The 27,200-nt window shown below is 62.4% G+C and overlaps 1 protein-coding gene across 4 annotated transcripts in view; it reads left to right on the forward strand.

The window, feature by feature from the left end:
- Window positions 1-1,936: 1,936 nt before the first annotated feature.
- The window catches only part of AGAP2 (ArfGAP with GTPase domain, ankyrin repeat and PH domain 2), a 48,226-nt gene continuing 22,962 nt past the window's right edge, over window positions 1,937-27,200 (forward strand). For 3 of the 4 annotated variants that reach the window (XM_074979506.1, XM_074979508.1, XM_074979507.1), the window contains exon 1: window positions 18,321-20,180. In XM_074979506.1, the coding sequence (XP_074835607.1) occupies window positions 18,362-20,180 (1,819 nt within the window). In that variant the 5' untranslated portion in view covers window positions 18,321-18,361. Of the gene's footprint in view, window positions 2,097-18,320; window positions 20,181-27,200 lie in introns of those variants that run through there. The other variant, XM_074979510.1, reaches the window with a different exon arrangement.

A 27,200-nucleotide genomic window follows, 5' to 3' on the forward strand; every position in this document is an offset into this window, starting at 1 on the left:
CTCCTGGAGCTTGTCCAGAAGAGATGGCAAAATGAGTGCAGCATCCCAGTGCCACTGTGGGGAGAGGACCGGGGGCCCAGCAGAGAAAGGCCGGACCAGCATCAGTGGCTGAAAGAGAAGCCACACATATTCCAACTCCAAAACAGCAGGGGCTATTAATGGCTGGAACAGGCCACCAAGAAAAGCAGAGGGGATGTCTTCCAACCAAAGCTGGAGGCCTGGCTGGAAAAGAGAGATGGGCCAGACCAAAACTGGCTGGCATGGAAATGGCTTGTGTGTTATCCAGGCTATGGGGAGGGACAAATAGATGGTGGGTGGAGGGGGTGTGCAGGTATCTGGCTAGCTAGCTAGGGCACTTGGGTAGGCCCATACCCCCTTCACCTTCCGTTTTGGTCAATTTCAGTGATGAGATGATAAAAAGGGTAAATGTCACGATTTCAGCTATTTAAATCTGGCGTTTCACGGTGCTGTAAGTGTGGGGGTCTGACCCAGAAAGGAGTTGCGGGGGAAGGGGCGTCACAAGGTTATTGTAGGGGCGATCCTGCTACTGCTGCCTTTCTGTGCTGCTGCTGTCAGAGCTGGGCAGCTGGGGCCTGGTGGCTGCTGGTTGGCAGCCCAGCTCCGAAGGCAGCGCTGCCACCAGCAGGGGCGCACAAGGAAGGAGGGCATTGCCACCCTTACTTCTGCCCTGCTGCCTGCAGATATGGGCCCTCAATTAACAGCCACCGATCTCTGGCCACCCTGCTTTGAAGGCAATGCAAAAATAAAGGGGGCAACGCCATGTCCCCCTGAAACAACCCTGCAAGCCCCCTGCAGCTCCCTCTTTTGCCAGGACCTCTACTGGAGAAATGCTGGTTTCTTCCCATGAAATCTTTACAGTATGGAGTAAAAGTGCGCCCATGCACACACCCCCGATTTCACGGTCCATGGGGCATTTATCGTGGCTGTTAATTCACCAGGGCCCTACATAGGGAGCTAGATTGAGGGGGGGGATGTAAGTGGATGCATATATTGCTCCGCAGGTCTGTGTGTACAGACAGGGCCATACAGTGTGTGTGGAAATGCCTGTGCATGTGTGTGTGCCTGCGCATTGCCAGGGATGCACACGTGGCCGTGCGTGGGGTGACACATTAAGGTGCCTGGATGCATGCGTGGGCCTGTTTCTGGCTGGCTGGGGAGGTGTGTGCAGATTGGGCTGTGTGCGGGCAGCTGTCTGTGTTTGCGTGTGGCTGGCCGGCGCCCTCTGCGTGCGTGCAGGCCGGTGTGCGGGAATGGGGGGGAGGCGCAGGCATGTTGGGGTACACAGAGAGGTGGACGCTCATGGGTGGCTGGTCTATGCAGCTGTCGGGGCGTTCACGAGCAGTCCAGGCCGTTGTGCGTGTCCCCCTGGGCGTGGGGCTGGGAGGGCGAGAACCCGCGGGCGGGCGGCGCGTTTGGCTGCGGACGGGGCGAACAGGTGAAGGATGTGTGCAGGGCCGGGCGTGTTTGCCTGGGTGTGTCCCAGCGCAGCCGATGGGCCGGCGGCTTATCTGGGCCCCGCCAAGGTGGAAGAAGTAATTACACCTTGCAGGGAGGCGACTTTCCAAGCACCCGGCTCTGAAGCCGCCCAACAAGCCGCTCCACCCGCTGGGGGAGTTCCCTGGGAACCTGCGGGAGGTTTCCCAGGCCCTGGTCCTGCCGAGCTACACCCCGTGCGAGGCTGCAATCAGGTAGGGCAAGAGACCGCGCTGCCGCTTGGGGTGACGCGCGACTCAGGAAGTGAAGCTCAGACCGAGCGCGACGGAGCCAGGGCCGGATGGGCCCGGGCCCCTGTCAGGTTTAAGGAGGCGCTGGGGGGGGGTTTGGTCCCAGGGGCCCGGGGGCTGAGTCATGGGCAGTGGATCCCCTCCGGCCCCCGCCTGGAAGTAGCCGCTGGCGACGGGCCGGCCCCGGGACCATGAACGTGCAGAAGCAGCTGCTGTCTGCGGCCATCCGCGCCGAGGCCAAGCGGCACGAGGGGGTCAAACTGCATCTGAACAAACTCTTCCGCCTGGCGGAGCGCGTGAGCGACCCCCCGCTGAAGAGCAGCATCAAGGCCTCGCTCGGCGTCCTGCGAGGTGAGCAGCGGCCGGGCGGGCGGGTGGCGGCTCCGTTCCGCGCCGGGGCCGCTGCTTTCTCCGGCGGGGTCTCCCGAAGCCGCTGGAGCTGGGGGCAGCGGTGGGAGCTGGGCCGAACGCGGCTCGCCCGGACGTGGAGGGAGGCAGCCCTGCTGTGCGCGGCTGCTCTTCCCCGGATGTCCCTTGTCACGTAGCTGCAGGGCCGCCCGCGCGTGGCCGGGCTGTGGGGTGTAGGAGCTGGTATCGCAGCCGGGGTACAGGGGCAAAGCGGCGCAGGGCCGGGCGGCTGGGGCGTAACTTCTCCCCGGGCGAGCGGTGGAGGCGCGAGCCGGCGCTGGGGTCTGGCCCGGGCTGGTTTTCCTCGCGTGCAAAGTGGGAAGCGGTTGTGCAAGCGGCGGGGCGCAGGGGGCCCCCCCGTGGCGCACAGGCTCGTCGGTTAGACGCCTTTCCGGTGGGTTTCTGCAGCCGGCTGCGCTCCGCGGCGAGGGGGGCAGGGCAGCGCCGTGGTGCCAGACAGGGCAGGCTGGGGGCGGGAGCCGGTCTCCTGCAGAGGATCCTGGGCTGGGTTGCCGGCAGGGCGGCCTCCAGATGGGGCTCTGAGGGACGAGCGAGGTGGTCCATGCGCCTTCCTGCCCCTGCCCGAGGACTGGCCTCAGACGGGCTCTCGTGCGAGCAGCGGGCCTCGAACCCTCCGCCCCGGCCGCAGTGCCCGAGGGACCTGGGCTGCCAACAGATCCTCGCAGGCCAGCGAGCACCAGGACTGTGCTAGGCCTAAGCCGGTCTCGGGAGCGTGTCCCGGCCTCAGTGGGTGGCATCCGGCGCCTCCCAGGCACTGGGGGGAGGCCGCAACGCCAGACATCCCGGGAGCATCCCGTGCCCTGGAGCCAGCGGGGGAACGGAGCATCCCTTCCCGGTGGCTGCCAGTCTCGCATCCCAGCGCAAACGTGAGGCAGCCTCAGCCCCTCGGCTGCACCAGCAGCTGGCTGACGGGCTCTGCCCCGTCCCGGGGCTCCCGGCGCTTCCGCGTCCAGGGCCGCGCCTTTCCCATTGGAAACCACTAGATCCGATAGCTGGAAACGGCCCCCCCGCCCCCGGGGTTTCTGCGCCCTCTGCACGGAGCCGCTCCCCTCTGCACACACGTGTGCACACGCGTGTATCGTATGCAGTGCCATGAGCACTCGCGTGTATCCTATGCAGAGCCATGTGCACACCCGTGTATCGTATGCAGTGCCATGAGCACTCGCGTGTATCCTGTGCAGAGCCATGTGCACACCCGTGTATCGTATGCAGTGCCATGTGCACTCGCGTGTATCCTATGCAGAGCCATGTGCACACCCGTGTATCGTATGCAGTTCCATGTGCACAAGGGTGTATTGTATGCAGTGCCATGTGCACACGTGTGTGTCGTATGCAGTGCCATGTGCACACGCCAATGCCCACGCTCATGCCAGGGGGACAGCCGGGGCCTTGCTGCTGCTGCCGCCCGCACATGCTCACACGTGTGTGTGTGTGCGGTCAGCTGTGAGCACACCCCTGCACACGCTAACCCCTGTGGGCCCGCACACCCCCCTGCTTGTGCGCAGTGACCCATTCGCACACATCCGCGCGTGCTCACCTGCCCACGCCCACTATGACCGCCGAGAAACACGCACGCACCCGCAATGCCCGCAGAGAAACACGCCTGCACCCGCGACGCTCACAGAGAAACACACCTGCACCCGCGACGCCCGCACAGCAACACGCACGCACACATGACGCCCGCAGAGAAACACGCCTGCACCCGCGACGCCCGCACACATGACGCCCGCAGAGAAACACGCCTGCACCCGCGATGCCCGCAGACGCTCCCACACGCAGCCTGGCTCCCGCTCCCACGGGTGCGCAGTCCCGTATTCCCACACCCCGTGCCCAGGCTAACGCCCACGTGCCTGCACACACGCCTGTGTTCACACGGACAGGCACACGGCACGTGCTGGCGTTCACCCCCCCGCGCTCAGGCGCGCGCAGCTAACCCGGGACAAAGGACGCGGCTGCCTCCCTCCAGCCGTGGCTGCGCCCAGCCACCCCCGTTTTAACACGCGTGGTGACAGGCAGGTGTGCAAACACTTGTGCATTCGCACTCACACGTACACACACACAGCCAGGCCAGGGACTGACCCCACTGGGGGCTTCGGCGGCCACACGACCCGCCTGCCCTTCCTGCTCCTGGCCTGGCACCATTAGATCCGCTCCATTAAGCCATTAGCGGAGGACACGGCCTGTGGTCCCAGCAGTAGGGAGGTTTCTGGGCCTTCCTGCCGGCGTTCGCCTCTGCGCGTCCTGGGGTGCCGGCGCCCCTCGGGTGGGATGGGGATCGGGGGGCTGGTGCTGTAGCAGCGGGGGGAGGGGGGATGTTGTGGACAGGGCAGCTGCACCATACTGGGGGGGGGAGGGGAGCTGGTCCTGTGGGGGGGGGTCTGATGCTGTAGCAAAAGTGGGGGCGCCGTGCTGGGGGAGGGGAGCTGCACCATTATGTGGGGCGGGGGTGATGCGATAGCAGAGCGGGGTGCACCACAGTGGGGAGAGGGGGCTGTGCCCTGCTGGGGGGTATGATGAGGTAACAGAGGGGGGGATGCACGTACCGGGGAGGGGAGCTGGACCCTACAGGGGGGGTGATGCGGTGGAAGAGGGGGTGTGCCATGCAGAGGAGGGTGCGTCGTGCCGGGGGAGGGGAGCTGGACCCTGCAGGGGGGGTGATGCAGTGGCAGAGGGGGGTGCACGACAGTGGGGAGAGGTGGGGCTGTGCCCTGCTGGGGGGGATGATGAGGTAGCTGGGGGGGGGGCGCGCGTACCGCGGGGGTGATGGAGTGGAAGAAGGGGTGTGCCATGCTAGGGGTGGATCTGGGCTGACGCTGGGAGGCTGCTCTGTGGGCACCTTCCCCGGCCAGGCTGGGGTTTGCCAGTCCCGGGCATATGCCACCATATCACAGCTGGGCAGGATGATGCCAGCCTGGGGCCCGTCCCAGCCGGGTACCTGAGACTGCTGGAGCCTAGCGGTCACCTCGTCCGGCACCCGGGACCCAGCAGCATCGCCGGCTGCACCTGCCCGGGCTCAGGCCGATTGCTCTCACGCGAGGCCCTTTCCGGGCCTGGGGTTTCGTGCTGCGGTTTCCTGTGCAACAGGGACACCTGACTCCTGCCGGGGCCTTGTGCTCTGCCTCCCGCTGCTCCCCGCCTGCGGCCGGTTCGAGGCCCGCGCCCGGCTCTTCGCAAGGCATCCCTCCCGCTCTGACGCACAGGTGCATCCCGGTGCCGGAGCCGTTGCCATGGAGAGAAGGAAGAAGTGGGCGCCGGAGCCATTTGGCACAGGCAGCCCCGTGCCTTTATATGGACTGGGCGAGGGGAGGATGCCTTGGGGGCATCTGTGTTTATGAGGTTGACCCAGCTATGAGGTAATCAGGCCAGGCTGAGGGGCAGTGAAGTCCTGGTTGTGACAGAAGGCTGTCTGTGGGGGGTGGGAGGGCCATGGGGGTCATCTCCTCTGCCTCATTCATTTCACGGTGCCCCCCGGAAAGCTGCCCCTCATCTCCCTGTCCCAGGTCAGCACCGGTGGCTGCCGCCCCAATGAAGCCGTGGGCCTGACTGCGGCCCAGGAGGGCTGCTTGGGGTCTGCCTGGGGTGGTCTCCGTGATGCCGATAACAAAATCCAAGAGCCTGACACGCCCTGACCCTGGGGTCCGTCTCCGCTCCTGGGACATCAGGGCCCCCAGCCTGGGGGGGGGCTCTGGGAATACTGACTTCCCAGCCCCCCTCCACCCGCTGCAGCCGCAGCTCCCGGGGAGTCGATCTCTGTCCTGTCTGGCCAGGGGGTGCAGAGGACCCCCCCCCAAAACACAGACGGCTGCCCCAGCTGGATCCATCTCCCAAGCCACCCCCACGTGCCCTTTCACAGTGCCCTGCACCTCTGTCCCCTCCAAGGAACACCCCCAGCTGGTGGCTGGCACACACCACAGCTGTGACCCAGGCTGGCACTGCCACGCGAGCTCACAGCCAGGGGGCATCTGGGCCACAGGAGCAGCGCCAGTCATGCCCAGCAGAGTTGCCATGCCAACGGCTTTGCCCATCCTGCCCTGGCACCGCCTGTTCCCCTTGTGCCCCCACCTGCCACTGGCACTCACCAGCCCCTGACAGGGGGCGATGCTGCCCCATCAGCCTGGCCTCTCCCGCCCCTTTCTTTTCCACAATGGCTGCCCTCTCCCCCGGAGCAACCCGCTGCGCTGCTGCCATGACAACAGGGAGGAGATGCAGTTGCTAGGTTGCAGCCGGGTACCCATCACCTGGGAGGGGATGGAAATGGAGGTGGCCGAGCTCTGAGCACAGGGCACTGAGCTGCCCCCCCCCCCCCGCCCCCACCAAGCCGGGTGTTTCTCTCTCTGCGCTGGTTCCACCCGCGCCTTAGGGCACAGGCAACGGCGCTGACTCAGGCCAGCTGTGGGCAGACAGTGAATTCCAGCTGCCAGGCGCCACCCTGGCAGGTAACTCAGGGAGAGAGCGACAACGCAGCTTGTTTGGCTTCCTCCCCGCCCAGCGTGGCAGGTCGGGGAGGGTTCCCAGGCATCACCGCAGGGACAAGCCCAGTGCTCAGCTCTCGGCTTTCTCCGCTGAGCCGGCAGCTCGGGCCCCGGATCCGGAGCAGGGAGGTAATCGACGCTCACGCCGCCGTCTGCCCTGTGAGGATGTGCTACTCCGCCCCTGGCTGGGTGAGCGGGGTTCCCTCCGCGTTTTTTTACCATCCGCGGGGTGGAATAAATTTTATGTGCACCAAGGCCTGTGCGGATGTGCACCACCCATAGAAACACAGGCTGCTGGCCGGGCTCGCTCTGCTAATCGGGTGGTTAGCAACTGACGCTCTCCTGAGCAGCCGTCCCACTGCTAAGCTTACAGGGACCGCTGCTCACCGTCCGGATGCCCAGGGTGTGCGGGTTCAGACTGAGGAGCGGAGTGTGGTCCCAAGGCTGCCCCCAAGAGGTGAAGCGGGAGGGGGGTGTGGCAAGGAACTGGCTCTGCCCACTGCCTGGTTTGGGCCATCTTCCTACGGCCGGCCTGTGCCTGATGGAGCGGCCATTGGCCTTCTGCCTCCCTGAAATGCGCCAAGGGGAGAAGAAAGTTCCCGTGGCCCGCACGGCCGCAGCAAGTCGGTCCGGATGCCGCCCCGGGCATCCAGGCTGCACGCCCCCCCCAGCAGGGTACAGCTCCCCTCCCCCCGACAGAGAGGCATAGCTGGGCAGGGACTTGACCAAGGGCATCCAGGGAGTCAGTGGCAGAGCTGGGGTTAGGCCCCAGAGCTTGGGAGTGCTTTAGACACTGGCAGTGAGGATCCTGGGAAATAGCCAGGTGGGGGGGGGCTGACCCCTTCCAGCCCCACCAGGAAGGGAATTTGACCGTGGCTGAGCCAACCACACCTTCTGTGGCATGTTCTGCCCTCCCTCCTCCTGCCCCACATGTCCCCTATCGCCGACCCAGGCTGTGGCATCTCAGAGGCTCCTGCAGTGGGTGGCCCCGGAATGGGTTCTCAGTGACTTGTGGGGGCAGCCCCCATGCCAGGCCCATGCAGCCGGGTGCCTGCTGTAGGCGCTGTCGGTTCCAAGCACCTGGCGGGGGGCTGCCCGCTCTGCCTGACCCAGGCACGCCCCACTCTGCTGAGCCAGGTCGCAGACAGGGTCCCCTCGACGCAGCTCTGGGATGGAGCAGGGGTGAGGGTATTCCCTGCCTCTGCGGGTGTGGCAGCTGCCCAGTGCTGGAGGGGGTCTCTCCGTGGGCAGCCTGGATGCCTGAGTCCCTGTCTGACGGCACCAGGACGTGCTGGAGAAGGGGGGCACTGCCCCCCCATGCTGGTTCTGCTTTGGGGGCTAGGAGGGGGCCGGCTCTGGGATTCAGCTGCAGCGCACATTGTGGGTGGGTCGCCATAGCAATGGGCGCAGCTCTGTCACGAGCTGGGGGGGGGCGGGGGCTCTTGGCTCCCCAGAGTCCTGGGAGGGGCACCCTGAGCTTTCCCACACGTGGCAGCTTGGGGGGGGCATACCCCCGTTTGCATGTGGGGCCTCGTCTCACATTTCAGCTGCAGCACGGGGGGAGAGGAGATGCCCCCCTGCAGCCGGGGGGGGGGGGGGCTGTGCCCCACTTGCACTCAGATTTGGGAAGGGCAGGGAGAGATGGGCGATTGGGAGGCTCAGGCCCCATTTACCCTGGATGTGGGGCGGGGAGAGGTTCAGGGCTGGGTAGCCAACCTCCCCCCCTACTGGGACTCAGCACAGAGCAACCAAAGTGGGGGGTTATGCTCCCATCCTCCCCAGTCCTTGGGATGCACTGGGGAGGGAGGCCCGATTTGTGGGGAGCTGAGGGTGCTGTGCCCCATTCTCTCCCTGACTTTGGGTTGCAGGGGGGATGTGCCCTCCTCTCTGAGGACTGGCACAGTGGGGAGCAGGTGGGCCTGGGCTGGGCCCCTCTGTTGCAAACACCCTGCCGGGAAGACAAACATCTTGTCTCCGCTCTCCTGGTGTAATTGCAGGCCTGCCTCCCCGAAAGCCGCCCACGGCTGAATTTATTATAGTCCTGCCGGGGCGGGGCCCCCCCCCACTGGGGAGCTACAGCTCTGCTTCCTGGCTGGGTTTGTGGAGAGCCAGGCCTGGGGGCTGGGGGCCAGCAGGTTGAAGAGAGGTCGGGGGTGGGAGGTGGGAGAGTGGGCAAGCAGTGGGCTTGTTGGTGGGGGAGTGGGATTAGTGGTAAAGTTGTTGGTGTTGGTGTGGGCGGTGGGATTAGCAGTGGGGTCAGTGGTGTGGGCAATGGGATTAGCAGTGGGGTCAGTGGTGTGGGCAGTGGGATTAGCAGTGGGGTCATTTGGTGTGGGTGGTGGGATTAGCAGTGGAGTCGTTGGTGTGGCCGGTGGGATTAGCAGTGGAGTTGTTAGTGTGGGCGGTGGGATTAGCAGTGGAGTCATTGGTGTGGGTGGTGGGATTAGCAGTGGAGTCATTGGTGTGGCCAGTGGGATTAGCAGTGGGGTCGTTGGTGGTGGCAATGGGATAGAGGTTGAAGATACTAGCCTATTTTGCCGCCTGTTCTTTACCCCCAGGGAGGTCGGGGTGTTGGTGGGAGCGTAGCTCAGAACCACAACCCACCTGCAGGCTCAGCTCCCTTGTGGCTCCCTAAGGGGCCCAGTTGCCTGGACCCCATTCACTCCCCACTACCCATCAGGACGAACAGAGAGCCCTGGGTGACCTTGTGTCAGCTTGTGCTCACCTGGCACTATCCTGGGCGGGGACTAAGATGCCCTGGTCATAGCCAGGGAACCCTGTGAGAGCTGCCACGGCAGGACCCCTCCCCAGGCTTGCACCTGCTGCCTGTGGCAGGCTTGCACCGCCGCTGGGGAACTTTGCTGCTCCGGTGCTAGGAGCTGCACATTGTGGGGCCTTTGTGTCTTGATTCAAAGCGCAAGGCGGTGGCGGGTGTGTAAGGGGGAGCGCTGCCGGGCATGCCCAGCCCTGTGCAAGTGGGAGATGGGTCAGTTTAGCTCCTGGTCCTGCTCTGGCCACACCTCTCGGTCCTGACCTGCAGCCCCCGGCCGTCCCAGGCATGGGAGAGAGTTAGGTGCCGCAGAGCCGATTAGCAGAGCCCCCACAGCCACCAGCCTGTCTTTCTATGGTGGTGCACATCTGCGCATGACGGTGCACATAAAATTTATTCCGCCCAAGGGTGGGAAAAATTAGAGGGAACACAACTCCTAACCCACAGGCTCCGTGTGTGCCAGGCGTGGCGCCCCCCAGCCCCCAGTTCTGCCAGGGCTCCTCAATAGCCTCCCTGCTGTGCCGATGCCCCAGTCTGCCCCTCTCCAGCTCTGCGGGTGCCTCTCCGCCCAGCCCGCAGCACCCCTGTTATCCCAGCCTGAGCGCTCCGCCCCCAACCCAGAGCCGCAGCGATCGCTGGCCTAGGCCATTCTCTGGCCAGCCTGCGGGCAGCATCCTCCTGGCCCTTTAAGGGGAGTCGCTCTCCTGTGTGCTGGGGCTACTTTCCCCATTCAGTGTGCCTGCTCCCAGCCTGACCTGCTGAGCCCAGCCGGGTACAGAGGCTGCTGCTATAAATAGCTCCCCAAAGAGGAACACGCTGGCCTGTTAGCAGCCGGGGGCGTGGGGGGGGCGTCTGAGACGTTGCACTTGGTGCTGGGTGAGAGCGGACCTCAGATGGGGGAAAAGGAAGGGGGCGTGGAATGAGCCCCCTTGGCGCTCCCTGAGTGGCAGTGGCAGTTAGAGCCACCCCAAGGCTGCTCTATGATACACTCTGCTCCCCAGGGGCTAGGAGGCAGGGGAGCCCCCGAGTACGGCTCACCCCGGCCATGCCTCCTGCCCGGGGGGTGGCGCAAGGCCAGGACTCAGGGGTTGGCCCCAGAGCTCAAGTCTGAGGGCACCCACTGCTTCATGTTGCCTGGCTCGCTCCCCGGATCAGCTGTTTGTCCCTTAATGCACCCCTCCCCCCAAGAAAGCAAAGGGGCCATAGGCGGGGAGGCTGTCCGGCCCCACCCACCCAGCAGCGAGGGCTCAAGGGGGCAGAGACCCACCAGTGTAGTCCCTACAACTGGAGCAGGGGCTCCGGCAGGGACCCTCCCTCCGACTGGCTCCTTTCCCCACTGCTCCGCCTCCTGGGGAGTAAGCAGCCAATCAGAGCTCTCCCCTACCCCTCCAGAGTCCTGTTCTCACAGAAGTGGGGGGTGCTGGGAACCCTGCCCTCCACCCATGCCCCACCTTCCGGCCCTCTGCCAGCGCCGGCCCTGCTGCGTGGTCCCTGCAGCTCCTGCCGGCCTGTTGTCCCCTGAGGAGAGCCGGGGGGCGGGCACTGCAGCTCCAGCTGATGCCCACCGCCAGCCTTTGAAAGTGCAGTGGAGAGGGTGGGGCCGGGGTCCTCCTGCAGCCCGCTGGGCCTGATGGAGGAGGCAGCCGGGGACTGTACCCATCCAGGCCTGGTGCCCATGCAGATGGGAGCGGCCGTGGCGTGCGCGTGGGGGGCAGGACGCGGCTCTTTGGCTGGTGTTCGTACAGCGCCTTGCACCAGGCCAAACAGCTCCATGGCTCAGCGGCTGGGTTCAGTTCGAGCTGGGATCCCCCCCTAGCTGGGCCAGGCCAAGGTCACAGCAGGGCACTGGTGCACCCAGCATTACAGGCCCGGGGAGGATGGGCGTAGGGTGCCTACCAGGACCGGTCCGCAGGTCGCTTGGGCCCCCCTTGCAGGCTGCGAGCCCAATCCAGCCGCTCTGCACCGCCTGGTTTTACCTGCGCCTCCTACACCCCCTCCTGCCGGTCTGGAGCCTGAACCCCCCTCCAGCCCCCGCCCGCCCGCCAGCCGGCCACACCCACTCGCTCATTTCCCAGCCCCCCGAGATGCCTTTCTGGAGGGGCTTTTTAATCCTTCCCCTGATCACTGATTTCCCCCCACTTAGGTTAATTACGCCTGCTGTTTTTGCTGCATTTTCAGGCCTTCTGTTGCCATAACAACCAAATCCAGATTCTTTAAAAAAAAAAAATCGACGAAATTTTGTTGTCAGCTTTTCTGACTCAGAGAGGCAGCCGGGTTGGACTGGAGCCCTTTATAGATCTATTCTTGTAGGCTCAGGAGGGGGCTGGGGGGGCGGGAAGCATCCAGAATCCAGCAGCAGCGGAGGAGGTGTTGGTTGCTAGCGGGAAGAATCGGGGTCTGTCCTCCGTGGCTTCCTCCCCTGTTCCAGCCGAGCAATGGAGCCATTGAGTTCCCCCTGCGGATGGGGCCAGGAGCCGAGGGCGCAGCTAGGCTGTGCTAACAGAGCTGAGCTTTTTCTTAGCCGGCCGGCTTTGGCTCAGCCACCTGTTACGCCTGGGCTTAACCCTGGACGCCACTGCTCAGATCAAGCCCCTGGGAACACGGGACTTGCTGTTCTGGGCCGGACCCACGAGTCCCTCTCAGCCAGGGCCCAGTGTAAGCGCCAACAGGCAGACTGGCACCTGGGCCCTCTGGAGCTCAGTCCAGAAGCCTCCGCAGCGTGAGCTGAAAGCCGGCGACCTCTCAGCTGAGGCTGTAGAGGTGACTCATAGAATCACAGAACACTGGGACTGGGAGGGACCTCGAGAGGCCATCGAGTCCAGCCCCCTGCCCCAATGGCAGGACCAAGTACTGTCTAAACCACCCCTGACAGAATCCACCTAACGTGTTCTCAAATGTCTCCAGCGATGGAGATTCCACAACCTCCCTTGGTGATTTATTCCACTGTTCGACCGCCCTGACAGTTGGGAACTCTCTCGTAATGTCCAACCTAAACCTCCCTTGCTGCAGTTTAAGCCCGTTGCCCCTTGTTCTATCCTCAGAGGCCAAAAAGAACAAGTTTTCTCCCTCCTCCTTACGACACCCTTCTAGAGACCTGAAAACCGCTCTCATGTCGCCCCTCAATCTTCTCCTTTCCAAACTGAACAAGCCCAGTTCTTTCAGCCTTTCTTCAGAGGTCACATTCTCCAGCCCTTTAATCATCCTCGTCGCCTTTTTCTGGACCCTCTCTAGTTTCTCCACATCTTTCTTGAACTGCGGTGCCCAGAACTGGACACAATACTCCAGCTGAGGCCTCACCAGCGCAGCGTAGAGCGGGAGAATGACTCCTCCTGTCTTGCTCACAGCACACCTGTTAATGCCTCCCAGGATCACGTTTGCTTTTTTTGCAACAGCATCACACTGTTGACTCATGTTTAGCTTGTGGTCCACTGTAACCCCCAGATCCCTTTCTGCTGACTCAGTCTTTCTCTGCGTCAGTGGCCCAGTGCCAGTACACGGACAGTGAACCCCACCGGACCGGGGTGTGGGTTACACCAGGACTAGCTGCCTCGGAGGAGGAGAGAACCCCTCTGCCCGCAGGGGTGGAATAAGTTGCCTCTAGAGCTTCTCCCGAGCTCTCATAATGAGAGATTGGCTCAAAGTGTGAGGCCTGAGCCGCGTTCCCTGTAAGCTCAGCCCTTGGGTGGCCGCCCAGGAGAGCTTCAGGGACCACCCCGCTGCTGAGCAGCGCCCACAGCGGGCAGCGTGTGTGTCTGGGGGTGGTCACAGCTGCACAGAACAAAATTTATCCCACACATGGGTGGGAAAAAAATTAGCGGGCGCCGTGTCAAGGCGGTAGTTTGGGGGCTCGGATGGCCTTGTAGTGCTGTAATAAGGGCAGGGGCTTCTCCCACCAGGGCTTCTGGGAGCCTCCCCGCTGTTCATCAGCCCAAGCGGGGTAAGAGTCTGGTCTGCCTTCGCCGGCGGACTTGGCTGCTTGCCGGGGGCGCGCGGGGGAGCTCGCTCGGCAGGAAGGTCACACGGGGAGGAAACTGGGGATTTGCCTTTTCCTCTGATTGTGCCAAGGCCCCAGATCCTTCATCCCCTGCAGCGCCAAGCTCTGCAGGTCCAGCTGCGAGTCTCCCTGGACCCCCCCCCCCGCCGCTGCTGGTCGCCAGTTCCATCATCTCAATGAGATGGGATCACGGTGATTGTTCATTCACAATAATTACCTGGTCGCCCGTCGCTCCCAAACAGCTGGACCAGGGAGGCCAGGATCGGGGGATCAGGCAAGGACCAGGGAGGCCAGGATCGGGGGTCCCTCGAACGTTTCCCGTCCATGGATGGAATAAATTTTGTTAAGTGCACCAAGGTATGCGCGGATGCGCACCACCCATAGAAACACACGCTGCCCACTGCAGGCACTCTGCAAACCAGCCGGGCAGCACCTGACTATCCTGGGCGGCCGCCTAAGCGCTCAGCTTGCAGGGAACGTTGGCCAGGGGCCTTAGCTCCATTTGGAGGATGGGGAAACTGAGGCACGACACTGACTTGCCCCGAGCCCTGCTCTCTCCAGTCCTGGTGTGGCGCTATGGCCACTAGGCTGCACGGTCAGACTTTGCCATCACAAGAGGGGTCCGAATCTTAGAGCTTTAGGATTCAGGGGGGAAATGGAGCTGAGAGCCAGACACGGGGTCTGGGGGGCCGTCCTAGACAGCCCCATTTTGCCCCAGCCTCGTCACCCTACATATGAGGCCACCGTGACTGGGGGGGGGGCTAGTTGCCATCCAGCCAGTGAGGGGAGTGGGTGTCTCTGCTCTGCCAGGACCCCCAAAGGCCGGAGAGCAAATTGGCAGCTGGCATCGGTCCGGGGGCTGCCAGGTCTGGGCTGCATGTACCACTCCCCAAGGGGGTGCTGCAGAGGGAGACATTTGAATCCCCTGCCTTGGTTTCCCCATTGCTCCAACGGGGGCGAGGGGTGACCCTGCTGGCTGGCGGCACCTCTGTGCCCTCTCCCTCCCCAAACAAAGTGACCGGGCTACAAAATGACCAGGGAAATTTAATGCTGATAGATACCAACTGATGCATGTTGGAAAAACAAGCAGTCCTGTGGCCCTTTATAGACGAACCGGTATTTTGGAGCATAAGCGGGTCCTTGCCCCCCGCAAGTTTATGCTCCAAAATGCCTCTTAGTCTATAAAATGCCACAGGAGTTCTTGCTGGTTTTGCAGATGCAGATTCGCTCAGCTCCCCCTCTGCTATATTGGAAAAAAATAACCCCGACCCTACACACAAAATGATGGGGACTCATTTAATTGTAACTACTCCAGAGCGAGATCTCGGAGTCACCGCGGATGATCCCCTGGAAACATCCCCTCGATGTGCAGCAGGAGTGAAAAGAGCAAAGCAAATATTCGGGATCGTTAAAAAAGGCTCGGGAATAAGACGAGAGCATCTTACTGCCCGGCTACACATCCACAGGACGAGGGTCAGACCGTGAAATGAACGGGCAGGAGGTTTCAAACCAACAGGAGGTTTTTCTGTGTGCAGCGCAGGATCGGGCTGCGAAGCGCCCGGCCAGAGGAGGTTGTGGAGACCGGGGCGTGAACAGGGCTCAAAAAAGAGCGAGATACCTGCCCGGAGCTTAGGTCCATCAATGGCGGCCACCCCAGCTGGGCAGGGACCGTGTCCTGAGCCTGTGTTTGTCAGAGGTTGGGGATGGGGGATGGGAGGGATCACCTGTTTTATTCACACCCTCTGGGGCACCTGGCGTGGGCCACTGTTGGAAGACAACGGGGCTAGATGGGCCTCTGGGCTGACCCAGTGCGGACTCTTGGCTGTGGTCACTGCCGCGAAGGCTTCAACTAACCGTCCCCCTGTTCCGTGCCTCAGTTTCCCCATCCGTAAACAGGGCTCAGGCTCGCTGGGTGGTGTTGTACTGGCACGGCGGAGGGCGTCGTTATTAATGAGAAGACAAAGGCCTTATCCTGGCCCTGGAGCCAGCCACAATAGGGCCTCAGTGCGCGCTAAGCTTCTCCAGACGCAGTGGGGACGCGGGCAGAGCAGGGTTCGATCTCCCGTCCCAGGCCCAGGAGGGGTGGCTCCGAGCGGGGGCAACGCCACCCATTGGCGGGGGACGGCGCTGGGGGGGAGGGGTTGGCAGCTGGCAGCGCAGGTCGGGTCTGAGCGTGAATCATTTTTAATAGCCCCGTCAGAGAGGATGCGCAGCTGCAATTGGCGTTAATCAGCCCCTGCCCCCAGCAGCCTCGGCGGAGAAGGCAGGGTGGGGACTGCACAGGGGGCGCGGGGGGCTACACCCCCTCCTGGGCTGAGCCTGGAGCCCCTAGCGACCCCCCTCCCGCTGGCAGTCGGTGCCGGGCGCTGACCGGTGGGTGCCGACGTTCCCACACGGGCAGGAAGAGGTCTCCTGTCACTTAGAGACGGTTTCTCCTCCTCCCCCGGTCTGGTTCATGTCCCGGCACCGGCCTCTCCCCCAGCCGGCGGCAGGCGGAATCCGTCTGCTGGAGGGGCAGCAGCCGTCAATAATCACCCGGCCCAAGCCACCTTCCCTCTTGTTTGTCCCGTCCTGAGGCTGGGGTGGATCCGCCCCACCACCACAAACACACGCTGGGGGCTCTCTGCTCATCCGGGCGGCGCCTGAGTCTCTGCTGGGCCTTTCCTGGCAGGGGACAGTTTCGGCTAAAACTTTCCAGCCGGCAGGGATCTCAGGGACGGAAAGCCCGGGGAAGGTGGGGAGTCAGGGAGCCGGGGCATCGAGGGCAGGGCGGGTAGGCCGAAGTGGAGTGGGGCACAGGGGCTGGGGGATGGATGGAAAGAGGGAAGGGTGCGTATGGGGACAGGCAGAGTAGTGAGTGCATTGGATACTTAGACACTTCTGTTGTGAGGTCCTCGGAGCAGGGACCGACCCTGCCTTGGTTCTGTGTTTGTACAGCACCGGGCACAATGGGAATGGCTACCGTACCATGTCTAATAGTGTACAGCGCCTGGCACAATGGGAACAGCTACCGTAACATGTCTAGTAGAGTACAGTGCCTGGCACAATGGGAACAGCTACCGTAACATGTCTAGTAGAGTACAGTGCCTGGCACAATGGGAATGGCTACCGTAACATGTCTAATAGAGTACAGCGCCTGGCACAATGGAAATGGCTACCGTACCATGTCTAATAGTGTACAGCACCTGGCACAATGGGAACAGCTACCGTAACATGTCTAATAGAGTACAGCGCCTGGCACAATGGAAATGGCTACCGTACCATGTCTAATAGTGTACAGCGCCTGGCACAATGGGAACAGCTACCGTAACATGTCTAGTAGAGTACAGCGCCTGGCACAATGGGAATGGCTACCGTACCATGTCTAATAGTGTACAGCGCCTGGCACAATGGGAACAGCTACCGTAACATGTCTAGTAGAGTACAGCGCCTGGCACAATGGGAATGGCTACCGTACCATGTCTAATAGTGTACAGCGCCTGGCACAATGGGAACAGCTACCGTAACATGTCTAGTAGAGTACAGCGCCTGGCACAATGGGAACGGCTACCATAACACACCTAATAGTGTACAGCGCCTGGCACAATGGGAATGGCTACCATAACACACTTAATAGTGTACAGCGCCTGGCACAATGGGAACAGCTACCGTAACATGTCTAATAGAGTACAGCGCCTGGCACAATAGGAACAGCTACCGTAACATGTCTAATAGTGTACAGTGCCTGGCACAATGGGAACAGCTACCGTAACATGTCTAGTAGAGTACAGCGCCTGGCACAATGGGAACCGCTACCATAACACACCTAATAGTGTACAGCGCCTGGCACAATGGGAACCGCTACCATAACACACGTAATAGTGTACAGCAGCTGGCACAATGGGAACCGCTACCATAACACACCTAACAGAGTACAGCGCCTGGCACCGTGGGAACAGCTACTGTAACACACCTAATAGTGTACAGCACCTGGCACAATGAGAGACGCTACCACAACACACCTAACAGTGTACAGTGCCCGCGACCACAATAAACCTAATAGCGTACAGCACCTGGCACAGTAGGAGCTGCTACCGCAACACACCTAATCACGTACTGTGCCCACGACCTCACTACACCTAATAGCGTACAGCGCGGGGCACAATGGGAGCCGCTGCTGTAATAATCACAACGTACAGCGCCTGGCACAGCAGGGTCCTGCTCCATTGTTTCCAGCGATACAAGCACACGCTTGCAGTAAGAGCCCCGAGCCCAGAGCTGTGTGGCCGCGCTGCAGAGACCGAGGCGGAGGGGATCCCTGCAAGGATGGAGTCTCTGCAGGAGGTCGCTCCCCCGGGTACTGCAGCCAGCCCCGCCCGGCTCCCTTCTCTCATACGGGGCTCCCACCACCCACGGGGTTTCAGAGCCCTCCCCCACCCACCCCCCAGCTATTCCTCTCAGCCCGGAGAGGCCAGCGCCCGGGGCCACGTGACCCCCGCGAGGTTCCCCAGCCCCCACCTCGAACCCCGCTGGAGGGGCGGGGAAGCAGGCCAGGGGCTCCGGAGCCAGGGAATCCAGGCCGGGTTTTCCCCGCGCCCAGGCAGCCAGGCTCACGCCTCGGCTCTCGGCTTTCCGAGGTGCCAAATCTCAGCGGCTCAGTCACTTCCCCCAGGGCCCCGGTTCGCGGCTGCAGGTCGCGGGGTTCGGGGCTCCGGCGCGACCCTCCAGGCGGGCGGCGGCTGCCCGGGGGGCCCCTGTCCGGCTGCGGACACCCCCCGCCCACCCCCTGCGGGCGGCGAGGAGGGGGGTCCCCCCGCTCGGGAGCCGGGACCGGCCGCGCCGCGCAGCGCATGGAGGGGCCCGTGCGCCGCGGGGCCCGGAGCTGCGCCCCCTCCGAGGCCGCCGCTGAGCGCTGAGCCGCGGCCGGGCCTGGGCGGGGAGGCGGCGGCGGCGGCCGGCCGGCGGGGCGCAGATGCGGGGCGCTCTGGCGGCCGGCCGCTCCCCCGGGCCCGCCAGCCGCGGCGCCGGGCTGCAGCGGAGGACCACGTACCTGATCTCCCTGACCCTGGTCAAGCTCGAGTCCCTGCAGGCGGGCGAGGGCCCCGTAGCGGCGGCGGATGGAGCCCCCCCGGCCGGCCCCGATCCCGCGCTGGCGGCGCCCCGGCCGGACGAGGCGCCCAAGAGCAAGAGGCAGGAGCGCAGCTTCCACCGCCAGGATGCGCTGTGGATCAGCACCAGCGGCGGCGGCCCTGGGGACCCCTTCCTGCAGCTGGCGCCCGGCCCCCCGGCCCCCGACGGCACCGGCCGGCGCCTGCCCTCGCCCCCCGGGGCGCCGGAGCCGCTGAGCCCCACGCCTCCGGCCGTGGCCCCCAAGCCGGGCCTTCCGCTGCACCCGGCCGTGCCCCCCAAGCCGGGCCCGGCCGTGCACCCGGCCGTGCCCCCCAAGCCGGATATTGCACTGCTTCCAGCTGCCCCAGCTCTGCCCCCCAGGCCGGACGCCGCACTGCATCCAGCTGTGCCCCCCAGGCCGGACGCCGCACTGCATCCAGCTGTGCCCCCCAAGCCAGACGCTGCACTGCATCCAGCTGTGCCCCCCAAGCCAGATGCTGCACTGCATCCAGCTGTGCCCTCCACGCCGGACACTGCACTGCATCCAGCTGTGCCCCCCAAGCCAGACGTCGCACTGCATCCAGCTGTGCCCCCCAAGCCAGACGTCGCACTGCATCCAGCTGTGCCCCCCAAGCCAGACGCTGCACTGCATCCAGCTGTGCCCTCCACGCCGGACGCTGCACTGCATCCAGCTGTGCCCCCCAAGCCGGACGTCGCACTGCATCCAGCTGTGCCTCCCAAGCCAGACGCCGCTCTGCATCCAGCTTTGCCCTCCACGCTGGACACCGCACTGCACCCAGTTGTGCCGCCCACACCGGACAGTGCGCTGCACCCAGCTGTGTCCCCTAAGTTGGACTCTCCACTGCTCCCCGCTGCACCAGTTGTGCCCCAAAAGCCGGATGCCATCATGGTCCCAACAGTGCTGGGGGCGAATGAGCCTCTGGAAGTGCCAGGTGAGCGGAGCCAGCCGCCCAGGGAAAGTTTGCCACCCCTCACCACCAGCTGCTCCTCCAACGCAGCGGCTCCGGGCCGGCGGCTGCTGCTGAGCCATGCCAGCTGGGGGGGCTGCCCGGAGGCACCAGAGCCTAGCGGCCCCGAGGGCAGCGGCGGCCGAGTCGGGGGCTCCTCCTTCTCCTCCCACCTGGGCCCCGGCTCCTCGTCCCCTCACCCGGCAGCTGGGAGCCGGCGCCTGCGGTTGGCCAGTAGCAACAAGCCCTTCAAAACGGTGACCACCAGCGGTGTCCGGCTGGGCCCCGAGCCCAAGGCGGGCAAAGGCGCCCCCAAGGGGGGCCCGGCCAACCGGCTCTCGTGGCCAGAGAGCGAGGTGAAGGGCCGCACGAAAGGGGGCGGCAAGGCCGCGGCGGAGCCAGCCCCCCGGCCCCCCACCAGGGCCAAGCTGTCCCCGCGCAAAGGGAAGAGCAAGACGCTGGACAATAGCGACCTGCTGCTGGACTCGGAGGGCCTGGCGGGTGCCAGCTCAGGCCCCTCTGAGGCCGGCGTGGGGCTGAAGCGGGGCCGGGAGGGCGGCCGGGCCTCCACCCGGGACCGCAAGATGCTCAAGTTCATCAGCGGCATCTTCACCAAGAGCCCAGCCTCCACCCCCACCCACCCTGGGCCCGGGTGGGGCCTGGGGAGCAGCCGGGAACTCCTCAGCCCGGAGCGTGCCAAGGGGTCGTCACCCAGTAAGTGCGGCTGGGGCTGGGGGGGAGCGCGAGGGGAAGGCAGCCGGGATGAGGCTCTGAGGGAGCACGAGGTCTGGGGGAGCGCCTTGGAAGCCCACGCTGGGGGAGTGGGTCAGGATGGGCTCCGCAGTTGGGAGAAGGGGGTGGGCTTGGAAGCCGGACTCCTGGGTTCTCTTCCCAGCTCTGGGAGTGGAGGTGGGGGGAGTCTGGTGGTTGGAGCCGGAGTGGCTGGGAAGCCAGGATGCCTGGCTTCTCTTCCCAGTGCTGCTGGTTCCCCTGGGGAGCTTGCGTGACGTCACAGCCCTCCAGTGTGCCTCAGTTTCCCCTTGGGGAAAACGTAGGGGGCAGCCAGCACTTGAGCTGGTGCCGCTGCTAAGAGTTCGGCACCCGGAGATCGGTGCCAAAAGAGGCTCTAGGAGGGCAAAGTCTCGCTAGTAAAACCCTGGGAATGACATGGTCCCGGCCCTGCCCCGGTCCCTGGGCACTGGGGTAGAGACCGCCTGTGAATCTGTGGAGACCACCTGCAAGTGGGGTGTGGATTCCCCAGCAGCTCTGTTCTGTGCTGCAATGGAGCCTCTGGGACCCAGCTCAGCGTACGGGGGTGGCACCGGGGAAGTGGGTGTCTGGTTCAGGAGACACCCACTGCTTGGTGAGCCTGGTCCCCACAAGGGAGGCGGCTTTCAGCAAGGCCATGCAGGCAGGTTTCTGAGCTGGGGCGTCCCACTGATTGTCTCGGGGTCACTGTGGAGTAGGGCAGTGGGCTCAGACAGTGCTGAGCAGTGGGGGTGATCTGTCCCGTGGTGCTGCCCCTAAACGGTTAATAAAGGCCATTGATTGGTTGGTCCTGCAGGTGGGTCTCTGCAGAGACACCAGGAGTTTTACCCTATGTGGGTCCCCCCCCACCCCCTGGGGCCAGGCTTTTGCTGCTGCAATAGCTGAGGGGACGCGTCTCAAATCCAGAGATGTTCGCTCCCCATCCTCCGCCCCCGTCCGTGTGTGGTACTGAAAGTTTCCACGGCGACGTGGTGAGGGATCGCCTTGGAAACGCTCTGTCGGCAGGGCGTGGGTACCGAGCGTCCGTTCCCCCGCTGGGCGGCTCCCGTGGGACTCAGCCGCAAGTCCAGGCAGTGAGAAGGGGAATGGTCCGAGCCGGAACCAGCGATGTCCGAACAGCTGAGCCAGGAGCTGGCTGGGATTATGCAGGAACGGATGCTCTGGGATACAGCCGGGGGCCAGCGGGAGGGAAAGTTCTTTCTGGAGGCCGGGGGCCGTGTTTGTAACTGTCTCTTTGGGACAGGAAAGATGAGTTGGCTCTGGGAGCCAGGGCAGGTGTAGGGCCCCTCCTGCTGCATCTGTGTTAGAGCTGCAGAACCAGCAGGCTGTGGGGGGCCCCGGGGTTCATCAACCCCCAGGACTTCTTTGTCGTGGAGGCAGAAAGGGTTAATCCGCACACAACCCTTCCTTTGGCTGTGGAGGCGAAAAGGGTTAATAAACACCCCGCCCCAGACATACACAACCGTTTCCCCATTGTGCAGGTGCAAAGGGTTAATAATCGCACAGACACGCAACCCTTCTCCCTGTTGTGGGGGTTGAAAGGGTTAATGCACACACAGCCATTTCCCTGGTTGTGCAGGTGCAAGGAGTTAACACAAGCGCCTGCGTGTACACACAACCATTGTGCAGATGCCATGGGTTTGTTCACATATGCATGCGCAGACACACACAACCGTTGCCCCATTGTGTAGGTGCAGAGGGTTAACACACACACGCAAGCACACAACCAGTTCCATGTTGTATAGCTGTAAAGGGTTCATACACACACAACCGTTTCCCCGATGTACAGGTGCAAAGGGTTAAAACACACACACGCACACACACACACACACAACTACACAAACGACTGTTTCCCCATTGTGCAGGTGCAAAGGGCTATAACCCACACCTGTTTCCCCAGTGTACAGGTACAAAGGGTTAAAACACACACACACACACACACAACTACACACACAACCGTTTCCCCATTGCGTAGGCACAAAGAGTTAAAAGACACACGAACAGACACCCCTTTCCCTGTTGTCCTGGGGCAAGAGGTTCATACACCCACCAGTGCAAACACACACGCCTCTTCCCCTGTCACGGAGGCACAAAGGGTTAATAAACACACATTCCCCTGCTGTGACGTGTAGCTTAATCACACTCCTGCCCGCCCGCCCACCCGCCTGCTCACCCTCCAGACAACAGCCCAGCTGGCTGCAGGGGGCTCCAGCACCTCAGGGGTGTGGCATGTCCCCAAGGGCTCCTTCCTAGACTTGTCTCGCAATCCAGCAGTTGGTCCATAAAGGAAAGGCCCTCCCATGTCATCCCAGCACAGAGCTTGGCTTGCACTCGGTTCCCATCTTCGGACCATCCAGGCCTCCCCTGGATCTCTAACCACTAGGCCCCATTCCCCTCCAGAGCTGGGCAAAGAACCCCAGTGCCCTGACTCCGCTGTCCCTTCAACAGCCTGCTGGAAACACCGAACCGAACCCTTGGAAACAGAAGCATGTTGGCAAATGTTATTTTTGAGTCTTGATTTCCGGGGGCAGAGGCGGGTTGATGGGAAGACCTGGCGTTTGATTGAAATATTCCCTTTGTGGTTCAGGGGTGTATAAGGCAGAGTCTGAGGTAGATGCCAGGGTGATGGGCATGGCCCTAGGAACAGAATCAAATTGAGAGCTCTGATGTGGGTCCCTCTTATTTTTTGCCATCCGTGGGCAGAATAAATTTTATGTGAGTGATGCATGTGCACCACTGGTAGAAACGCCAGCCGCGGGTGCTCGGCTAATCATCTGGGCAGCGCCTGAATCTCTCCTGGGAGGCCACCCACGCGCTCAGCTTACGGGGAATGCTGGCAGTGATTATTAGCTTCCAAAGCAGAGTACCTACTCTAGATCAAAGGCACTGTAGAGTGTTCACATGGGATGTTCTGCCAGCAGAGATAGAGCAGCCAGGTGCATTGCATGGACAAGCCCTGGGTCCTTCTGGCTCACTCCCTGAAAGATCAGGTATCTCCAAGCCTGGGCCGAGCTGCAGCTCCGACTCCCCACCTGTGAAAACAGGGGATGCGTGTATTAAGGACCGTGCAGAGCCCAGACACTGAGGTGATGGGCCCTGCGATCGGTGGGGTGCTGTGGCCAGGGTACGAGGGGGTGCCACCGAAGGCTGACCCATTGGAAGGCAGGTGCAATCCAGGACAAGGAGCCATGCAGTGCGATGCTCATAACATTAACACTCACCCTGGCTGGAGTGAGGCCAGTGGGGAGCCAGCAGCTTCTCCCTCCCTTTGTTCCCCATGTGCTTGATCCCCCAGCCGTGTCCTCTGGACAATTAGCCCAAGTAAGGTGGACATGGGCCAGAGGAGCTGTAAGGAAGTGTAGTGGGGGTGCTGCATCTTGCACCCCCAAACTGTGCACTCTTTGCCAGCCAAACTGAAGGGGACCCCCACTGGGCCCCTCTCCCCAAAAGGGATCGTACCGGGGGCTTCTGTTCCTGTACTGAGTCTGTTCTATGCCGTGTTCCTGTTGCCTGATAAACCTGCTGATCTCCCTGCTGAATGAGATTCACAGCTGCCTGAAGGTGGGGCGCAGGGCCTGGGGACCCCCAGCCTCATTCAAAGTCAAGCCACCAGGCTCCTCCTCCTGTCTTTGTCTTGCTTGCTGTGGGGAACGTCAGCTGGCTGCTCCCCGCCCCCAGGCTCAGGTTAGGAAGGGCGCCAGCCACTGGGTGCCTACAGAAGCTATCACACCTGAGATGTCCATCACCACCGAGGTATTGGTGCTGTGCCCAGGGAAACTGAGGCGCACCCCTGGGGTTCCTGCAGGACAGTAAGAAACACGTGCAGCCCAACCAGGGGAAGCAAATCCCCACAATCTGCAATTTGCTACGCTCGGGAGTGAATGCAGTAGCCACAGGCTAGAGTCCAAATCCCAGTTGAGGCAGTTGGCTCCATCCTTGTGGAGAATCCCCAGTGGACAGGGAAACACCAAAAGCTGAGATTGCTTCTGACTTCGTGCCCTTCCGAAGAGGCGGCTGGGAATTTTCCAAGGCAGCATTTTCCCAGTGGTTCTCAGAATCCATGGCCCATTGTGCAGCCTTGTGAAAATTGCTGCGGAGGGCGAATCCGCCAGGAATGAGCCCTGGTGCATTGTGCCAATGGTTATTCACCCTTCCTCTTCTAACCGGATACCATCTCTCTTGGCTGAGTTTGGCTCTTATCTAGCATTCCCTGTAAGCTGAGTGCTGTGTGGCCACCCAGGAAAAATTCGGATAACGCAGGCTGATTGGCAGAGCACCCCAGCCAGCGTCATGGGTTTCTATTGGTGGTGCACAGAATAAAATTTATTCCGGATGGGGAAAAATAGAAAGAACGCTGCTCGTGATGTCTCCTGAGTAAAATGCTTCACTGACGCGCCGATTTCACTTACAGGGAGGAAAGGTCAAAGTTTGACACGATCGGAACATGTGGTTCTGATGTTTTCCAGGTGGGAAGGCCAGGATTTCCTTTCCAAAGGGCAGCGGGTAGAGGAGAGATTTTTTTTCCCCTACCCGCAAATTGGAGCAAGGCGCTTTTCTGCGAGGCTGTTGAAATGATGCGTTTTGCTTAGAAGGGAACGGTTCATGGGGCCCAACACAAAAGGCTTCCGGGGGTGGGCGTTTCGTTTTTGGACTGGGCCTGCGGAGGGAATTTCTAAATGGTTTTGCTCGTGGCGTGTCCCGGATTGGAATATTTCCCCTGAAAAACGTGGAATTCCCATGAAATTTCAATGTCCTGTAAAATGAGAAACCCACTTCCTGGCTCTGATTCACCCTGGCCATTGCTCTGTGACCCCGGGGGTGATGTCCCGGGACGGTGGGTGCGTGGGACCAGCAGGGCCGCTTAGTGCTGGCTCCCCTGGAGGTTAAAGTCTAAGAGAGTTGAGTTCTGGCCAGCAGTTCCTGCTAATCTTTTCCATCTGTGGGTTGAATAAATTTTGTTCTGTGTGCCCAGGATGTGTGCATGCGCACCACCAGTAGAAACAGTTTCCACCAGTTGCAGGTGCTCTGCTAATCAGCTGGGCAACCCTCCATGTGGTCAGCAGACAGGGTTCCATCCCATGTCCTGGGCTCAGGCTGTTTGCAGCAGCCAGGGCTTGAGGAGGGGTGTAGCCACTCAGCCCTCCCAGAGGCGGGGAAGCCCTCCTGGCCCTTAGCTGGGACCTGCTGGAGCTGGATTAACAGACCAGAGCCCAGGCTGGATGGGGTTAAATTGTGAAAGTCTCCCAGGGAGGGCGGGAGAGCCACGACCTGCCTGATCCACAGCTCTGACAGCCACTGTGCTCTGGCACCAGCCGAGGCCGGGGAACCCGCTGCTGAGCTGCTTATGTAATGCGCGAGATGCCCGGGGCTCTTGAGTCGGGTGGGCAGCCAACGAAGAAGCCGTCCAGCAGCTGATGGCAGCTGAGCCACATTGCTGGCATGAAAGCTGGAACCCCAATGAGAGACATCAGAGGGTGGCGCATCCTGGTTACAGGGGGATTCCCCCTAGTTGAAGGGGGACCCCAGAGTGGTGAACCCTGGTGGCCGGGGGGACCCAGAGCAACACTCCCTGATTGCTGTGGGGAGCAGGGTCAGCCTAGGGCCGGCACACACTGATTTGCAGGGGGTCAGGACTGGCCCAGTAACCCTTCTTTTGCAATGCCAGTTTGCCCTAGCTGGGATCTGGCCACAGAAATCAGGTCTGCATCATGCAATGTAGTTAATTCCTTAACTCCCTCTCCTGGAATCGGTGCTGGATTCCCCCGGAAGGGCATCCCCCGGACTTTATCTGCCGGTGGGAGCTGCTCCAGTATCAGTCCATGCCTGGCAGGGTTGGAGCAGCCCTGGGGTGGAGGGCAGGTGGGTGTGGACAAGCCAAGAGCTCAGCATTGGGGGTGGCAGCTGTCCTTGCTGTGAGTTCTGACTGAGGGAAGTAACAATCCCATGCAGTGCAATAAACCTGGTTCTCCCCAGTTGGGTGTTCTGCCCCAGCGGGGGCCAGGCTGCAGGGAGGGGCAGGGAAAGGCCCCCTTGTTCCCACACCTGGTTTGCTCTCAGATCTGTTGGTCTTTGTGGGTCATCTGTGCAATGTGGTAATGCTGAGTAGATGGAAGGGAGCTCAGGGCCCTGCCTGTCCAGCACTGCACATACATCCCTGAAAAGTACAATTTACGTAGAGAAAAGGTGGGAGGGGAAATTCAGGCGCAAACCATGGTGGGGCTTAGAACTGCACCGGCCTGTGCTGTAAGATAGCAGCAAAGCCTGGGTCCCGCTCCCAGCTCTGCTGCCGTCCATTCCCCGTCTCACTGCCTCTGTGCCTCAGTTTCCCCTGCCGACCCCACATGGGTGCTAGGCTTGTAGTGAGCCCCACGCCTGACCCAGCTGTGGCAGAGGTGCCCGCTCCTGTTCCCAGCGCCGTCGTTTGGACTTTGAGTCTAATCGGATGAGATGTCGGTTAGTTTTCCCCCCCCGTCAGAAAGCATCCTGCGGTGTGAAAGGCTCTGCCGCTGGCGTGGGGACACTTGTGTCCTACCCGCCGTGCCTGGGCGCTGGGCCAATAAGCATGCGGGCGGCCCACTGGAGGAAGGAGAGAGGTGGAAGCGCAGTGGTGCTGTGAATGGAGGGGTGGCAGGGCGGCCCCAAGGAGGCCTCACACCCTTGGCGCGCCACAGACCCAGCACGGTGGGGCCACATGCCAGGGTGAAGGGCGCAATGGACGCGCGGGTGCCAGGCCATGCCCAGTGTGGGTCCTGCTCCTTGGTGTTGAGCCGCTGACCCCTGCCTGTGCGTGTCCCCTGGTGAGGCAGGCAGCAGAGCAGGGTGCACCCCGGGCAGGGATGACCTGGGCTGGGCTGCCCCCACCACGCCTGGGCTCCCCTTTGTCAGAGGAAGGAGAATTTCCTCCTCCACTGCCCAGCCATGTCCAGCAACAGCTCTGTCCCTGTGGCCTCCCGGGTCCGCCTCTAA

The sequence above is a fragment of the Carettochelys insculpta genome, chromosome 29 (assembly GCF_033958435.1).
Source record: "Carettochelys insculpta isolate YL-2023 chromosome 29, ASM3395843v1, whole genome shotgun sequence".
NCBI lineage: Eukaryota > Metazoa > Chordata > Testudines > Carettochelyidae > Carettochelys > Carettochelys insculpta.